The 16,964-nt window shown below is 34.9% G+C and overlaps 3 protein-coding genes across 19 annotated transcripts; 1 reads left to right on the plus strand and 2 right to left on the minus strand.

The window, feature by feature from the left end:
* Nucleotides 1-221: 221 nt before the first annotated feature.
* On the minus strand, nt 222-5,073 carry LOC106362424 (ATP-citrate synthase alpha chain protein 1). 15 transcript variants are annotated; one of them, XM_048738260.1, is made up of 20 exons: nt 4,859-5,072; nt 4,466-4,773; nt 4,351-4,384; nt 4,081-4,281; nt 3,909-3,992; nt 3,766-3,831; nt 3,589-3,680; nt 3,459-3,506; nt 3,146-3,331; nt 2,404-2,506; nt 2,066-2,242; nt 1,838-1,999; nt 1,687-1,767; nt 1,561-1,612; nt 1,360-1,474; nt 1,205-1,286; nt 1,043-1,138; nt 862-963; nt 661-777; nt 222-585 (listed from the first exon to the last, which is right to left on the minus strand). In XM_048738260.1, the coding sequence occupies exons 2-20, from the start codon at nt 4,765-4,767 to the stop codon at nt 397-399; spliced, it is 2,289 nt and encodes a 762-aa protein (XP_048594217.1). In that variant the 5' UTR covers nt 4,768-4,773; nt 4,859-5,072; the 3' UTR covers nt 222-396. The 15 variants fall into 15 exon arrangements, 11 of the variants coding, with proteins under 11 accessions (XP_048594217.1, XP_048594220.1, XP_048594218.1 ...); XM_048738263.1 differs by lacking the exon at nt 4,859-5,072 and having other exon boundaries at nt 3,146-3,348; nt 4,081-4,199; nt 4,466-4,666; XM_048738261.1 differs by lacking the exon at nt 4,859-5,072 and having other exon boundaries at nt 4,081-4,199; nt 4,352-4,384; nt 4,466-4,656.
* Nucleotides 5,074-5,390: 317 nt separating this feature from the next.
* On the minus strand, nt 5,391-10,209 carry LOC106360311. Of its 2 annotated transcripts, XM_013799905.3 has the most exons (4): nt 6,431-10,209; nt 6,234-6,339; nt 5,789-5,866; nt 5,391-5,621 (listed from the first exon to the last, which is right to left on the minus strand). In XM_013799905.3, the coding sequence occupies exons 1-4, from the start codon at nt 6,515-6,517 to the stop codon at nt 5,572-5,574; spliced, it is 321 nt and encodes a 106-aa protein (XP_013655359.1). In that variant the 5' UTR covers nt 6,518-10,209; the 3' UTR covers nt 5,391-5,571. The 2 variants fall into 2 exon arrangements, with proteins under 2 accessions (XP_013655359.1, XP_013655358.1); XM_013799904.3 differs by having other exon boundaries at nt 5,391-5,866.
* A 242-nt stretch (nt 10,210-10,451) lies between these two features.
* Nucleotides 10,452-14,264, plus strand: LOC106362423 (E3 ubiquitin-protein ligase BOI). Of its 2 annotated transcripts, XM_013802315.3 has the most exons (6): nt 10,455-10,705; nt 10,835-10,887; nt 11,332-11,527; nt 11,605-11,975; nt 12,065-12,614; nt 12,882-14,264. In XM_013802315.3, the coding sequence occupies exons 3-5, from the start codon at nt 11,419-11,421 to the stop codon at nt 12,599-12,601; spliced, it is 1,017 nt and encodes a 338-aa protein (XP_013657769.1). In that variant the 5' UTR covers nt 10,455-10,705; nt 10,835-10,887; nt 11,332-11,418; the 3' UTR covers nt 12,602-12,614; nt 12,882-14,264. The 2 variants fall into 2 exon arrangements, with proteins under 2 accessions (XP_013657768.1, XP_013657769.1); XM_013802314.3 differs by lacking the exon at nt 12,882-14,264 and having other exon boundaries at nt 10,452-10,705; nt 12,065-12,671.
* Nucleotides 14,265-16,964: the final 2,700 nt, after the last annotated feature.

Below are 16,964 nucleotides of genomic sequence, written 5' to 3' on the forward strand. Positions count from 1 at the left end.
TGTTTTTTGTAAGTGTTAGCTTTACATTGTTCCAATTAATATTTTAAATAAACTTTCCAAATTTTGCCCATATTTTTATTAATTAATAAAACTAAACAAAAAACTATACGAAATAGGTGTAAACAGAAAATTTAACAATTTTCTTAATTCATGTTAAAAAACGACACTTATTATTAAACTAGAGTGAATGTTATGTTCTTAGTTCTTGATGATAAGTAAAGTAATTCAAAGGACTTGTATCTGAAAGAGAAACGAACCACAAGAGTTTTCAAAAAATTTGCAAGTAGTTCAGTAGCTTAAGTGATCTTGAAGACTTGAATACAAAGTAGATAGAGTCTCTAAAGAAACATGCGATTTTGGTAATACATATGGATCTGAAGGTACTGAGAGAGAAGCTTATGCTGCGGCAGTGATGTACTGGATTGCCTCCTTGCAGATACCTGTCATGGTTGCTTCTGGACCATAGACCTCAATGGGGACACCAATCTCACCTCCAAGGGATCTCATTTTAGCAAGTCCCTTTTGGTAGTTTGGTCCTCCTCTCCTCACATATATATGCATCCTTGCTGCTTTCAGCTTTGCCTCCTGTTAACAGATATAGTTACAATATATAACAAAACATTTTTTGCTTAGAGAGTAGCTCATGTTTTCTTGACTCACCTTCTCTTTGAGAGCGCGGATTATACCATTGAAAGTAGCAGCAACATCAGTGAAGTTAGCAATTCCACCTCCAATCACAAGAACTCTGCTCTTTCCATCAGGGTTTGCTGTAGCACACTGTAGTATAATGTTGTTTGTTATTCATCAGTCACTAGAAAGAAATAGTCTTATGTAAGGAGGAAAAAATAAACTAAAGCTTACATCAATAACAACTCTAGCGTACTGCAAAACCTCATCTTCTTTGGGTGCTCCACTGTATTCAGCATAGTTGCCAAGTTCAGATGCGTAACCAAGATCTCCAACCTATATAAGAAACTTTAATGTTAAATGGATTTGTAACGGGAGATAATGTGTATATATTTCTTTAGGGAACAATACATACGGTATCAGCATAGATGACACTTGCTCCTCCTCCAGCTACCATTGTCCAAATCCTCCCCTTGGGATTCAGAACTGTAAACTTCAAGGACGCACTTGTCTGCAACCACAAAGCAATCATATAAAAAGCTCTTTACTAGCTAAAAGAATGATAAAGGAGACAGACCTTCTCATCTAATCCATGGATGAAGCTTTCAGTGGGACTCATTACTCTCCCAAATGGCATAGGAAACTCAGTGTCTCCCCATCTAAAATTTCAAGAGCTTAATCATGTGCCACCTTCTCAAAAGATCTTAAGCTCAAAGGGTAGTGAAAACTTACTTCTTGAAGTTCTTGAAGGCGGCAGTATCGTCAAGCTCACCCCTCATATCAAGAGGGTAAGGCTTTCCATCAACTAGTGTAAAAGGATTCATCTCCAAGAAAGTAAAATCAAGATCTAGCAAACCGAAGGAGACAACAAGACTAAAAGATTACATTATATCCCAGTATATGTGATTTGATCTGTGTAAAGGTTCAGCATACCTTGGAATAGGGTGAAAATGACTTTGATGAACTCTTCAATCTCTGCTTTGATCTATATGTGGAAAATGTTACGAATCGAAGTCACCAGTGTAGATAATATGGCAATGTTCAGAACGATTAGATTACCTCTAGTGGAAGAGTTGCCACAAGAGGTGCACCTACTTCAGGTGTTAGAGAAGCACCAGTTTGTATAAATATCGTCTTCACCTGAAAGAAACAGCAACCTCAAGTTCAAATTCCATCTTTAAGATGGAAGACATTTGAACAAAAGATATACCTTGTCCCAATTCTCCTCGATCTCAATCCCTCCACATTCTGAAAAGCTGATGCTGCAGCCAAGGCGATCCGAGACAACGTTAAGATAAAACTCTTCATTGTGTGGGACGAATGGTTCGACTATAAATGTTGTTATGGGTCCAATGCATCCACTCATCTCTACCTGTAGATATAAAGATTGAGTGAACAAAATGCTATAAGAAGGATGGCTTATTAAAAAAAGGTTTACCTCTTTGCCCAAACGCTCTTTGACAAAAGTGGCAACTTCAGCAAAATCTAGTTTCAAGGCAACCAGACCACTCTTGCCACGTTTTCCAAACAACATGTCAGGTTTCACAACCAGCTTCTCGGACGAGAGCCAAGGTTCTTTCTCTACTAGCTCATTTAGATCAGTTGTTTGGTTTATCTACACACACGTAAACATGATCAGCAACATTTAATGACATATATTGAAAGAACCAAAGTGCTGAAAGGTTCAATGATCATTGCCTCATGTCGGAGAAACCAATGCTCTAACACATTAAACTATAAATTAAGACAAGATCCAAGGAAAATGAGGAGCTAAACCTGAACAGATCTGATAGGAAGCTCATTGCCAGAAAGTCTTTTGAAATGTTCCTTAACCAATCTCTTTGAGTCATACTCTCTGATCTTCTTCCTAGCCATTTTTCTATACGAAACTGGAGAATTAAAAACAACACAAGGACAAAATCAAAACCAGAACTAAGCTGATAAAACAAGAATGTTAGCCAATGGCATACAGATCAAAGGAATGAAGAGATCCCTGAAAAATTGGAGGATCTTTACCGTTGAGAGAATTGAATGAACGAGAGAGAGAGAGAGAGAATGTGTAGCTTAACAGGTTAGGTAGTTAGCTCACCAGTAAGGACTCTATATTTACTATTTATAGTACCAACTTACAAATGATTCGGTTTACTTCATAAAATATAATACTATATGTTACAAACTATAACATTGAATCAAATATTTGCAAGACTTTGCAGCTACTCCTCTGTGAAAAAAAAAGCTGGTGGATGTTCAGTTGTTCATTCAATTTCAGAGTATGTATGCGCCACCTAACTTGTAAAACCAACGTTTCAGCTTCTTCAACCATTTTGATTTTGTTGTTATAACATCTTAACCAAAATAGTTTTCAAGTTGTTATTATTAGTTTTGTGAAGCTATCTTTAAAACAAGAGTACTACATCCAAGAGTAAAATATTTAAACAAAAAAAATATATAATTGATTTGAGACACTTGTCATCCTGACTATAATGTTATTTGGACTCTTGTTGTAAACTTGAGATACCTTGGGCTTACTCTATCTTCTGGTATGAATTTCTCTGACTTTGTGTTTGAATTTGGCCATGGAGTCCTCATGTGTCTCAACAGATAGAAGAGGGAACCCAAACCTATCACGAGCTGTGACGCTCTAGCAAAGAGTTCTTCAGCTTTATGATCAAAGCGAAGACCGCGAAGCACGGTATATGCATCCCTGCCACTCCCAAGTACCTGCCACAAACACATTAGTAAAAAAAAAAATCACCATAAGTCTCTATCTCTCTTTCCATCTTTGAGTTTGATTACATACTAAGTGTGAAAGAGTTTAATTATGAACGTACCATAAGGGTGCATACGGTGACGACAGATCAAGAAATTGGTATGGCCACCTACAAAACAAGTTCCCTTAACAAGTCAAAACTCTACAAGACAATTGTTAAGACTTCACACAAAGATGGAAGAAGTGAGTACCGTAAGTTCATGAAAGCATGGATTATCCATTGGTAAGCGACGAAAATGCAGCTCCAAAATGCAAAGTAAGAGATCCTAAACAGCGGGAACCGCTAGATGAAGAAGACATAAGATTCATGTTAGGTTCTAAAAAGCAAGAGACTCGTTTATCCACACAACAATTCTTGAAGGAGTTACCAAAGAGTTGAGACATGTGTCACCGAGGAGAAAAACTGCGTTGAGAGAATGCATACAAACATGGAGCTGCAAACAAAGATAACACATGTAAAGGGATAAAAACATATCAAATGAATCTAAATCATTCGAAGAGCCAGACTTACAAAACTGAGTCTGTAACCTTTGGTAAACGGGTAGATTAATCCCCAAAACACAATATCTGTTAGCACAACAGCCCCAGCACAAGTCTGTCACAACATAAAACTTTGTAAGTCCTTGTGAAGCTTTGAGATGGACACATAACAAGATGATTTAGGATAAAAAGAGAAGACTTACTTGGAACAGGACTTGAAAGATGTAAACCCAAAACCCCGCTGCTTCTGAATGTGTACTACAAGGTTTTGAGTTGTTTGTTGCCTCTTCAAGGGTGAACGGTGGTCTATAAGTGCCTTGTTCTGCATCATCTATACTTGTATAAGTATAACTCTCTTCTTCATTGTAGAAGTAACATCCGTAAATAGATAACAACGAACCATACTACGTACAAAACAAAGATTTAGTCAGTGTCTGAAAACTAAGACTGTAACCTCAAAGAGAGACACATACCCCAAAGTAGAGTGTGACAAGAGTAAACGTCCACCTGTCACACCAACAAAGTTTGAATCTTTATCAACTCATTTGCATTAAGAAGTAAGAACACGATTTAAAAAAAAAAACTCACTGAGTATAGAAGTAAAACACGCCGCCTCCATGGATAACAACATTGGCAATGAGCAGAGACAGCATTGCAACAAACGAGAATACTCTAAAGGCAAGCAGCCAACGAGGGTGGACTGTTTTAAGACACGTGCTCCAAGCTTCGTCTTTGAACAGTGTCCCGGGGGAATCTCGTTCTCTACTCTTGCCTTCGTATCTCCGGATCAGAATCGCTGCTAACACTAACGGAGCTAAGATGATTAATGCACAGAGGAGGACCCTCCAGTTCAACCAGTAACTTAAGGCTGTTGTATCAGCAGCAGCCATAGAGTCCTAAGATTCAACAAGAATCATGTATAATTTAGATTATGTATAGTAATAACAGAAACAGAAACAGATGATTTCAATTTCAAGATACCGTTTTTTGGTTCTTGTAATTGAGATGAGATTCTCTTCACTGCTGCATCCTCTCAAGTCTCAGCGAATCGAAGAAGCTGAGAGTTCTTCAGAGAATTACAACGAAGTTAGAAGTTAAAAAGGAAAGATCTTTGTCGGGATTTTTATTAGTTCGTTGACTTTTGAAGATGAAAGTCGAAACCCTTTGTCGTGTGGGAAGATATTTTTTTTATTCGATCTAAACCGGAATCTCGGTTATGTTCAGACAAAACCTCAGTTATTTGTTATACACTCGGTTATGTTCGGTTTAAGCTAATCTCAATTATTTGTTATCCACTCGGTTATGTTCAGACAAAATCTCAGTTATTTGTTATACACTTGGTTATGTTCGGTTTAAGCTAATCTCAATTATTTGTCACCCACTCGGTTATTTTTGGTTTAACCAGTCTAGTTATTTTTGTTCATCTGGTTTAACCAGTCTAGTTAAAGAACTGCTTTACTGTGTGTTTATTGTTTAAGGAGGAATATGCTTTCAGGGTTTTCATTGACTAGACTGCTTAATCAAATTAGAGAAACGCTTTAACATTTAAAAAAAGGTCTACATATGATAGCATGATCATGTTTCATCTTTAGCAATATGTAATGATAGCCTATGTCTACCGGCTACATATAATAAATTTGAATTTTGTTTTTCTCATATGTATGATTTATATCTGGAAGGTTAAATTAAAGTCTTCATTGTTGTACCCTTCTAGCCAACCTCGGCGATCTCCGAACATATCCGCCTGATAATGTTTGATTCCAAAAACAAATAAGAAAGCAACAAAAAAAAAATATTACAAACAACATTTTGACTTGAGATTTTGGTCGATATGTTGGCTGAGACATTGAATTGAAATGTATTCACAATTGAAATATACACACACACATTGATGATCCCAGAAAATCTTACTTGAGAATGGCTCAGGAGAGAAGGAATGCTCATACGTTTCAAAGAAATCCTTATTTTCCCTCTCAAGTCCTCTCCAAACTGCAACCAAAACAAAACAAAACATTTTTTGTATTATTTTCAATTTGTAGCACAGTACTTGCTCGATATGAGCATGGAATATAGCCGAAGAGTTGCTTAAACATTTGTGGCTTCAATAATTGTTTTATGTGTCGACTGTCAATGCAAAAAAAAATTAGCGAACATGATCCAAGAATCTTCAGAATATTACCACTCCATTTCTTTAAATTTCCATATTGATACCTTTTGCCTTAGCGAAATTGAAACCTATATCTAAAATACCATTTTGAAACTCTTTTAACGAACCCTAGTCCCTAGAAACAATTTTGATATATACATTGTGGACAATCATAGGCTATGTATATGTGTAATGATTATAAAGACTAACCGGTGAGCGTAACGAGTGGTGGAATGGTTGCGTGGTGATCTAACGCCTGGACGCATTCGTCACGACTCATACGGAGTATGATACACCTCTCTATCATATGTTGAACCTAACAAAATCAACTACTAATGGTGAGGATTGTTACACCAAACAAAAGACGCATAAACTGTATATGTATGTGTGAGTGTGTGTGTATGTACCATGTGAATGTATGAGTGTGGGTCGCAGTGGAGACAAGGGAGATTTTGTTGTTGTGGTTGATCATCATGATGAGTAGTAGTACACATTTTTGTCTTCTGTTTTGAAGATCCGTCTTCTTCTTCTTCGTATATCTCCAATTGATTAGGGGACAAATCCAAGAACTTTGGAAGAGAATTATGATGGTTTTATAACGAAAAGGAACAAAACATGCATGAAGATATTTTTTGTGTTCAGTCAAAAAAAAAAGATATTTTTTTTCGTGACAAGATTGTACACATTATACATACGCTGATACACGTGGTAGGTATATTAATGGACTTATCCAAGGGAGATCCAAGTGAAGGGCTAGAAATAGAGGAGAGGATCCAGAAGATAGATTCTCTATCATCCAAAAGATAGTTTCTCTATCTGCACTTTATCAAGATATTTATTTTTAGTTGAATCTAGTCTTTTGACTACGACTTCGCAGTAAACTTCTTTTTTTTTTATCACTTTCTGAGAAATAGATTATACTTTTGTTAGCGTTTTTGTCGGTTTACTTAAAAGGGTAAAATGGAATCAAAAGACTAACCGGACGAAAAAACTTTTGGCTAATCTAATTCGGTTCAACTTCTTCTAAACAAGGTCTGTCCAACCAAATTATTGTAAGAGAATCGAAATTAATCTAAACCAAACTGAAAGATTATCATATACGGTTTAGTTGGATTGGAACTTCATATGATTCCGCTTCTTCATACATGCCAGAACCCTTGTTCGGTATATACATCCAAACATGTCACAAAAGTGATCGCTGGTCCCGTAGTCGTACACGTTAACCTTTTGAATTGTGTGGCCCAACCAAATGCCACTTGAACCATTCATACACGACAAGTTTTGTGTATAGAGGCAACTTGAAAGTTGAACAATATATGAGGCTCTCCGTAAATTTAGAGGATTAGTGTTTGTGAGTTGGTTCCTGTGACCTACGTGTGTGTGTGTGTGTGTGTGAATTTAGTGGGCTTAACTCTTGTGCAATTTCAAGAACTGCTCTATAATGTTCCATAGTTTCAAGATTCTTTAACAAATGCGCTTCAGGATTACGTTATTGACTAACTCAGAAATATGTTCCAATAAACCGAAATGATAGAGCTTTTGATCTTCATACATCACGTTAAACCATGGCAAGCTGGGATTCAGACATTTCATAGGCAAAATAGAGACTATCACAAGAAAGATTAAAAGGGCAAAAAATATTTAGTGAATGTGAACAGTTGAACAAATATCAAATATATGAAAATATTAATATATTATTACAAGTTCTAATATTATGAAGATGATAAGTACATGATCCTCCATAACTACGGGGAGACTTAACAGTACTAGGGTTTTTATGTTCAATTGTAAAAGAATATGATATACTAGTCCGGCCAGCTAAGAGAAACATCACAGTTTTAGTAAACCTTACATCGACATGTAACTACAATATGATAAATGCAAATTATCATCGTAACTTGGAATCAAATTAGTTTCTGAAATAAATTAAAAGGTTCAAGGTTTTTTACCTTCTTTTAATTTGAGTTGATCAGTTTTTTTTGTACAAGAAATTCAAAAAAAAAAGAACTTAGAGATCTTTTCTAACAGATCTTTTTCAAAGGCATTGAAACTTATGCAAATACTATCCTAACAAGAAAAGGACGGAAGAAGTTTCGGAAGCTTATGAAGTTTTCTTAGTTGTGTTGGGAATCACAAATCCTAACAAGTAAGTCTTTTATTTTTTTCTGGCAACAAACGTCTTGACAGTTTTGACCATTTTGTACATGCACAAACTTGATTCATTTTTATGATAAATCACATACTTATCAAAAAATAAAAGATTCAAAGGAAATCAAAGGCTATGCACGGAACATAGTAAAAAGCTAAATCGTATACAAACATAACAAATCATCAACCAAATATTAGTTGGATATCGTGTAACGTTACAAAAGAATAGTAGTACACATAATAATAAATTAATTGTGTCGGTGTGGTTGCAACCACTAGAAGGGCCTTTTGCTTTCTTCGTTTTCAACAACACACATCTAAATGATATTCCCCTTCTACAAAGGTTACTACTACTAGAAGTGTTGTACATTTTAAATAAATGGGTCTACGAGTAAATATGATGGGTTTTAACACATAATTAGGATTAAAAATAAAAAAAAAAAACTTCAAATCATTTACAAAATCTATACATCCATAATACATCAATAGCAAATCCAAATATGCATCTACAAATACGTAATCAAACATTAAAAAGATAAAAAAACAAAATCAAATTTCACTAGAGTCAAACCAAAATATTACAAACCTATAAATCAGAAATATTTTTAGTAAAATTAATTGAAGTTTCAATTATATACTAAGAATAGGTTACCAATATAATACTAGTGAAGTCAGTGTTTATTAAAAAGTTAATTTATCAGCTAAAATGATTACTTGTTTCCTATTTTTTTAACGAAATAAACACAAACCTGTGCACTAAATATGTATCATTATAATTTTTAAGACAATTCCCACCATTTGCCTCTTTTCCATATTATTTTAGACAAACGGTGCGATTGATTATTGAATATGGTAGTAAGTATTGTTTTTTCTATTATTCTTAAATAAATAAAAAATATTTTTTTTTTCTCAACCAAAAAAGTTTCCTCCGACAAACCTGGCGTGCTACGGTTTGGTCCAGTCCAATTTTCCAGAAAGTCATATGGTCTACAGAAACTAGCTAAAAAGGTTTCTTCCCGCCAATAACTTACCCGCCATATTTGCCCAACGACCAACTGCAGGGTCCCACTTGCAATTTAAAACGGCTAATTACCTTCCCAACATACCGAGAGGTGCGTTTGATCCCGTCTTATTCCGTTACTGTCCCATGAATTTAGTCGGCTAATATAAATGAAAAGACAAAAACACCCCTAAAGAGTAGTTGACTACTCTCTTCTACTGTCATGATTTTACCCCAGTCGACTCTGGATTCCGTATCCTGACTTTGAATTTTGTCGTGAGACGATTATTCATCATTATTATTTTATCTCATTCATATCGCTCTCTCTGCATTTTCACATTTATATTTGATATATATATTGTGTTTTTTTTCTTTCTATTTTTCATATTCATATAACAGCAACCGTGTTGGGTGATCAATATTGATTAATCGGTGGAATAGTTTGAATTAATATACGTCCCTCGTCGTGGTATTGACTTTGTAAGATTTAAATTTAAATTTTCCACATGTCTCATCGTCGATAAAATAAAAAAAATACTAAATCATTCAGTGTTTATATTTAAAAGGAATAGTCTGTATCGTAGTCGACATTCATATCGTCTGACTACTAGACATGTGTTAGATCATGAAATGAAGTTTTTCAAATACAATTGTCTATGGCCAGTACGTGCGCCATTGTATTTATCATGCGGTCCAATAAATTATTGCTCGCGAACGCGGTCACAGTTGTTTTATATCTAACTTAGCTTCTTCTTTTTTGCCATCTGTGTATTATTATATTAGCTTATGCAATTAATCATATTCCATGGTTTTTGTCAACATTTTCAGAATTCAATATGTGGACTTACATATTTATTTAGGAGAAACTTATTCATCTAGACACCCTTTATTCAAAATGTCTTATGTTTATTTAGGAGAAACTTATTCAACTAATAAAGGGTTATTCGATCATTTCATTTTTTTTTTACTTTTCAGCTTTCAATGATCGTAATAAATAACAAAAAAAGGAAAGGAGAAAAAGAATAATAAAGAAAAATTGAAAACAGAAAAGTTGGCGTAGTGAGAAGGGAAAGATACACAAACTCACGACGAAAGAAAAGACGAGAAAGCAGCACCAACGGTTCTTGTATCTTGTTTGTTTGTTTGGTGGTGTTTACATTTACTACTATCAACCATTATTATCATTATTATTTTTCAAATTTAAAATAAAAATAAACGAAGTGTGTAGTTTTGTTTATTGAAAATAAATATCGAAAATGGCAACCAACTTCCCCCACTATCTTCATCACACACTGTCCCCGCTCCATCGCACCCGCTCAATTGCTTACAAACAAACCATCATCATTCATTTGCTTTCTTCCTTCTTCTTCCGTTTCTTTTGCCTCTTTCTTTTGTCTTCTTCCTTTCGATTTCTTTATATAAAAAAATTGTTTTATTTTCTTGTGGCTTTAATTTAATAAAGTCTTGTTCGTCTATAGCCGTTTCATCCCTCAACCAGAGGCATCTTCTTTCCTGTCAAGATCCTGAATCATCGGTTCGTCTCTGCCTCTCTCTATATTTCTTAAACTTTCTTTTTATCAGTTTTAAATCAAATTTTCAAGAAGAGATCAGCTTCTTTATATGAGTCGATGATGATGATGATGATTTTTTTATCTTCATGCAGGATCTGAGAGGAAAACTAGGTTTGTTAAATCTGATGAGAGACTTCTGAAAAAGGTACATATATATATATTCTTTTCCTCGTCTTCTGTTTTTTTTTTTTGGAAATTAGGGTTTCTGTTTCTAGGTCATGGATCGTTCTTTGAACCTTTGTAATCTTTCCATGTTCTCATAGATTTACCATATATCAATAAGCTAAAAGTACATATCAATATATCCATATGCAACTTTGACTTATGAACCAATCAATCTCTTTATCAAGCATAATCATAGAAACCTAGTCGTTTAGGTTAAAAAGGTTATATGTAATTTCTCCTTATGTTTTATTTTATTTTATTTTCTTCTCTTAGATTTTCTATTTTAACACCAAATCTGTTCTATGATCCAGCATTGTCTTGTTTACATTTCTCTTCTTTGTAATTCTAGTTGGTATATTCGAGTCAAAAGTTTTAAATTTGGAATATTTTTCTAGGCTAATGACTTTTTCTTCCTTAATTGCAGGCTTCATTCTTCTTCTGTTAGTACTCTAATTCAACCGAGAGAGTCCAATATTTTACCATCTGTATACTTTTACTGAAGAAGAAGAAGATGTCAAGGGGAAACAATGGATACACTGTTCCACCGGTTTTCATGAATGAGAACCACTTGCAATACCAGACAAACGCACAAACCAATCAGCTTCACTTCCTCGGAACCAGTATGTTTCTTGCTTATCATTATGTCTTTTATCTCAAACTGAGAAACTGAGAATCCTGTCTTTTTTTTTCTGTGAAGTGGGAGGTAGGTGCACTGTTGATCCAGTAAACTATTTTGCTAATGATAATCATGCGCCAATGCTTCGGCCTAACAAAAGAGGAAGGGAAGCTGAAAGCATTAGTCATAATGTCCAAAGACAACAGAAGCTTCAGATGTCTTTAAACTATAATCATAACAATATTAGTGTGCAAGAAGAAGCCCCCAAGGAGAATCTAGTCTCCACTGGTCTTAGATTGTCTTATGATGACGATGAACGCAACTCCTCAGTGACTTCTGCTAGTGGTAGCATTGTGGCTGCTGCTCCCCCAATCTTACAGTCACTCGATGATACTCTTCGGATTGATCTCCATAGACAGAAAGATGAACTTGAGCAGTTTTTAAAAATTCAGGTACTAATCCTCTTTGTTTGTGTTCTGTTTTTTGCTCTGTTTTAAGGTTCTTTGTTTTGTAATGTTTTATTTACTTTTGTGTGGTTCAGGCAGCTCAAATGGCGAAAGAAGTGAGGGATATGAAGCAGAGACAGATTGCGTCTTTTCTCAACACAATAGAGAAAGGAGTGAGCAAGAAGCTTCAAGAGAAAGACCAAGAGATCGATATCATGAACAAGACGAATAAAGAGCTCGTGGAGAGGATAAAGCAAGTGGCAACGGAAGCTCAGAATTGGCATTATAGAGCAAAGTATAATGAGTCTGTGGTTAATGCCTTAAAGACAAGTCTACAACAAGCAATGTCACACAACAACAACAATGTGGTTGCTGGTGCAGATCATTGTAAAGAAGGGTTTGGAGACAGTGAAATAGATGATGCAGCTTCATCATACATTGATCCAAACAACAGCAACAACAACATGGGGAGCCAGAGGATGAGATGCAAGATGTGTCATGGGAAGGAAGTGTCGGTGTTGGTTGTGCCGTGTAGGCACTTGAGTTTGTGTAAAGAATGTGATGTGTTCACTGGGTTTTGTCCTGTATGCAAGTCTTTGAAAACTGCTAGCGTTCAGGTCTTCTTTTCCTGAAACAAAACAGAAAGTAAGTGAGAATACATTATATAAATCTTCTCAACTTTTAAAAGCTATTATTAATATCTTTTCAAAATGTATATAAGTATTATGCATATGGTTTTTGAAGTCTTGAACCCAGTAACATTATGGAACAGAATCTTGTAAGCAAACTGCAATGTATTTTTGGTTATAACCTGTCATACGTATTTTGAACGTCTTCAATGATTTCATCACTTGTTATGGTAAACCAGAGATACAATTTATTTAAACACATTCCAACACTTGTATTTTTCAGCTCAAGAGGAAGAATGAACTGACATTAATCTCTCTGCGGTACGGTGTGTATTGATAACCTGGAGTAGATGGATAATGTTACATGATAGTGTTTGCGACTGGGGACAAAGACAGTGAACATAAATTAACAGAGCTCACTTTTTCAGTGTGCTTAGTCTTCCGCTTCATGGAATGTTTAAAGATGTAGTTGACAACAGTAACCTAGAAAAGGATTCATGTTTAGTTTGCTTAGAGAGCCAAAACTCGAGGTTTGCTTTAAAATAGGAGAAACAGAGCTGCATAAAGAGCAAGCCTTTTTATTCAGCCTATAAAAAACGATTTACTTTTAAAATGGGCTGAAAAAGAGAAACATAATAAAAAAAAAAGAATTATGTGATATTTTAAGGGATATGAGTGATTTTAGGGTATTTAGAGTGTCTTGAACATTTTACATCTAAAATTTTTAGCTGTCTAAACGCCAAACATTCCCCTAAATCCTTCATAATTCAGATAGGTAAAGTTTGGCGGCGAAACTATATTTTAGAGCACCTCCATCAATAGGATGGAAGTGGGTATCTATCAGATAATACATTATAAAAAAGAAAAGTGGAAAGTAAGAGAGTAATGCCGTATGAGTGCAGAGAACTGATTTGAATCTTTTTACATTCTTATTTTAAGTGGCAGTTTCTCATTTGTTTAATTTATTATAATTTTTTTAATAATTATTTACTAAAAGTGTATTAGATAACGATATAAACACAAGATAAGAACTCTTATGGGTTTCTTAATTAACCAATAAGCCTGCTCTTATTTGCTCTAATATTGCAAATGCATATGGAAGTATAAAACTAGGAATGTCTAAAACGCCAAACATTCCCCTAAATCCTTCATAATTAAATGCATATGGAAGTATAGATAGTAACTTGCTGGCAGCATTTATCGCAGCTATCCATAGTACCACATCAACTTCAATCACCATATACACCACACCCTGAATCTTCTGATTATACGGTTGTTAAAAAAGATAGTCCCAGTTATTTATTTATTTTGTCTGTATAAGGAAATTAATCAATCATTATAAAATAGTGTTAGGAGAACTACAAAATGATTTAAAACAAACATTTTAACAAGGATATTAAGGTAATTTACAAGGCCGTTGCATGGAGTTCACGGGAGAGTCATATAGAAGCCACCTAACAAATATCGTGAAAGCCAAAAGATAAAACAAAAAATTAGTTAATCCAAAATCAAATAAACAATGTAGCCACATGAAGGAAATACCGTGCTACAAATATATACTCTTACAGTCATACGATGCAAAAAGAATATTAATGACTTTCAGTGGCTCCAATAAAAGGAGACTAAACATACAATGAGAATTATTCAAAAAAAAAAAAACAGAAAACGAGTATGCAAATCCTATCAATTCGTGGATTAACAAAGAATGGTGATTAATTTTTTTTACTTTTGCGTACACTACAACTCATACACCGAACAAGAGTTGTAGTAGTGTACATAAAAGTATAAAATTAAACAAGATTTATAAGCGCCCTGTGTAGTTTTTCACTATTTCTTGATGATATCTTAAAAGGTTTAACGAATGTAATATGCGCATTAATTAATTTACCGTCTCGTAACTAAGTACAAAAACAAAATATAAAGAGCACCAACAGAGTAGGCATGCAACATGTTTGGTCCACCTTAGAAGTCTTTTGATTTTATATATGCAACGTTAGCTTAAGGCTTAGTTTTAATAAATGTTTTTGTCTGATTTATTCTTCAGGATTCTTTCCTTCATTTTATAAATTTATTTTGCTTTTTGTACTTGTTCGTCTCATGCAACAATGAACAATGGCGTCTTCGATATATTTTAATGAGAAAGAAGGTCACTCAGAGAGATCTATTTGGACGTATGTATTTCCTGACAAGTTGCTCAAAAAGAAAAATGTATTTGCCAAGTAAAACTGAAACTAACCGTAATCCCAATAAAGAAGCCAACGTGTCACTCCCTGACCAAAGTGACCGTCTTCGCATATTTAATAAACGTAACGAAAACGATTTTGATTTTCGTGCATCTTCGTGTACCGTGACAGTATTGCAATTGGCATGTTGGTTATAGCTAGTATTTTAGTAGGAATCATGTGCCCACGCAAGATCGTATTTGAGCAACAGCACCAAATATAATACCTAAGAAAATCCTCTAACCATTGTAATTTACGTTTACTTATAGAAAATAATACATTGAAATTTATCAAAATGTTTATTTACCAACCATCAAGATCAACGTTTCATGTGATGTTATTCTTGTCACAGCAATCTCATTTTTTTGTTGTTTATTTAGATTTGAAGAATTCGAAATATTAGGTAGCCACCAGCGTTATGGCTGTCAAGAAGATGATGTCGAATCACATATATGTGTGTGTTCATCACATGATACTTTACTATTTGCAGAATAAGTAGTAAATTAGTATTTAATTATAGTAGTTCTGAACAACCATAATTAAAAAAATACACAGTTGCTTATTCATTTTTGAGGGTTCTATTAGGACAAAACAACAACTTCCTTTTTTCCAGCTTACAACAGTTGAAGTGAGCATTCTTTTGTATTTATTCATTAATTTTAGTTTTATCTGAAAGACAAGAAATTTCATAAAACTATGAGCGCACAAGGCTTTTTCTGAATCCGAAGGTGGTTTACGCTTATCCGTACGGTACATGACTGCATAATTTTGTAGAATTAATACAATAATAGCTTGTGGCATATTCAGGTTGGGCATATTACGATCCTTTTGGCTAGAGCCAGTCCTTGATCGAAGTAAAACGAGGCAAAAAATGTGTAGCTAATATCAATAGAACCTAGTTAATGTAATAGAGGTTATTCAATCTTATATGGAAATTCATAAATGCTTATATAACGACATAAAACAGTTTTCACGCCTATTGTAACCTAAGACCCGGTCTGGAGCATACAAAGGAACCGGTCGTTTTTTTTTTTTTTGAACAAACCTTGCATTAATCTAGAATCAAACAAAGTTCTCAACCTACAATAGGTTGGCTTACAAAGTCAAGAAGGCTTCTCTTTGCCAGAGAGTCAGCCTCGACATTTAGGGAACGCGAAACAAAGTGAAAAGAGATAGATTCGAAGGATGCCGATAGAGCAGAGATGTCATTTAGGACACTCTGAACCTCTAGGCATCGACTCCGAGAGTTGATACAATCCATCAGAACTTTTGAGTCAGAGCACACGCTCATACTCATGAAGTTCCTTAACGCCGCATCGCTGATAGCAGCTTTGACCGCAAGAGCTTCAGCCATCAGAGCCGAAGCGACATGAGAGCGGTTTGTAGTGTTGGTTACAGGCCTGCCAGACTCTGTGTCCTTAAAGATCCATCCCATTCCTCCAATGTGAGTTGTTGCCTGCCAAGAAGCATCTACAAAACAGACCGGACCCAGGAATGAGCGTCGTGAACTGATAAGAGCCTTACCAGATAGATTATGCTTTGGTCCTTGAGTCTTTAGGCTCTGGGCAGCTTCCCATTTCCGGGCTTCCGAGATTGCAGTCGAGACAACCTCCCCTTCCTTCATATGGTAGTCTTCAAACAGCAACCTATTCCTTGCCTTCCATAGGAACCATAATACCCAAGGTTGAAGTGGGCAGATGAGTCCCGACGGTGGCAAATTCACCAGGTGTTTAAACCATCACATTTTATACAATATTCCTTGCCTTCCATAGGAACCGGTCGTTTAAACCATCACATTTTATACAATAATTTTAGCTGTATATAGAACATTTATTTGAGCGTAAGACATTTATGAATCTTTAGTGTATATATGAGGACGTAAAGAGAAAAGCTAGTTGCAAAAAAAAAAGAGAAAAGCTTCGGTTACTTTCTGTTTTCTGTTTCTGCTCCTTCCGTTAATAGCAGCCTTTTTCTTGAATAGTAAATGTCTAAATGAAATTTAATCTAGAATGGATTCAACATTATATAAATAAATAAATGTAAGAGAAATGATGAAATAAGTACTAATAATTGAAGGAGTTGTGAATACAAAAACAATGCCCGTGAAGTGGTGCATGTGAGTGCTAAAAGAGACGTTATATTCA

This window comes from Brassica napus, chromosome A8 (assembly GCF_020379485.1).
Source record: "Brassica napus cultivar Da-Ae chromosome A8, Da-Ae, whole genome shotgun sequence".
NCBI classification, from domain to species: domain Eukaryota; kingdom Viridiplantae; phylum Streptophyta; class Magnoliopsida; order Brassicales; family Brassicaceae; genus Brassica; species Brassica napus.

Excerpts from the sequence above, each read along its gene's own strand:
- LOC106362424 (XM_048738260.1), bottom strand. The coding sequence starts at position 4,767 with ATGGCTGCTGCTGATACAACAGCCTTAAGTTACTGGTTGAACTGGAGG. Across the intron at positions 3,507-3,588 it reads CATGCTTTCATGAACTTACG|GTGGCCATACCAATTTCTTG; the intron begins GTACTCACTTCT and ends CTTGTTTTGTAG. Across the intron at positions 3,332-3,458 it reads TCACCGTATGCACCCTTATG|GGATGCATATACCGTGCTTC; the intron begins GTACGTTCATAA and ends TGGGAGTGGCAG.
- LOC106360311 (XM_013799904.3), bottom strand. The coding sequence starts at position 6,517 with ATGTGTACTACTACTCATCATGATGATCAACCACAACAACAAAATCTC. Across the intron at positions 6,340-6,430 it reads CACACTCATACATTCACATG|GTTCAACATATGATAGAGAG; the intron begins GTACATACACAC and ends TGATTTTGTTAG. Across the intron at positions 5,867-6,233 it reads ACCACTCGTTACGCTCACCG|TTTGGAGAGGACTTGAGAGG; the intron begins GTTAGTCTTTAT and ends TTTTGGTTGCAG.
- LOC106362423 (XM_013802314.3), top strand. The coding sequence starts at position 11,419 with ATGTCAAGGGGAAACAATGGATACACTGTTCCACCGGTTTTCATGAAT. Across the intron at positions 11,528-11,604 it reads GCTTCACTTCCTCGGAACCA|TGGGAGGTAGGTGCACTGTT; the intron begins GTATGTTTCTTG and ends TTTTCTGTGAAG. Across the intron at positions 11,976-12,064 it reads AGCAGTTTTTAAAAATTCAG|GCAGCTCAAATGGCGAAAGA; the intron begins GTACTAATCCTC and ends TGTGTGGTTCAG.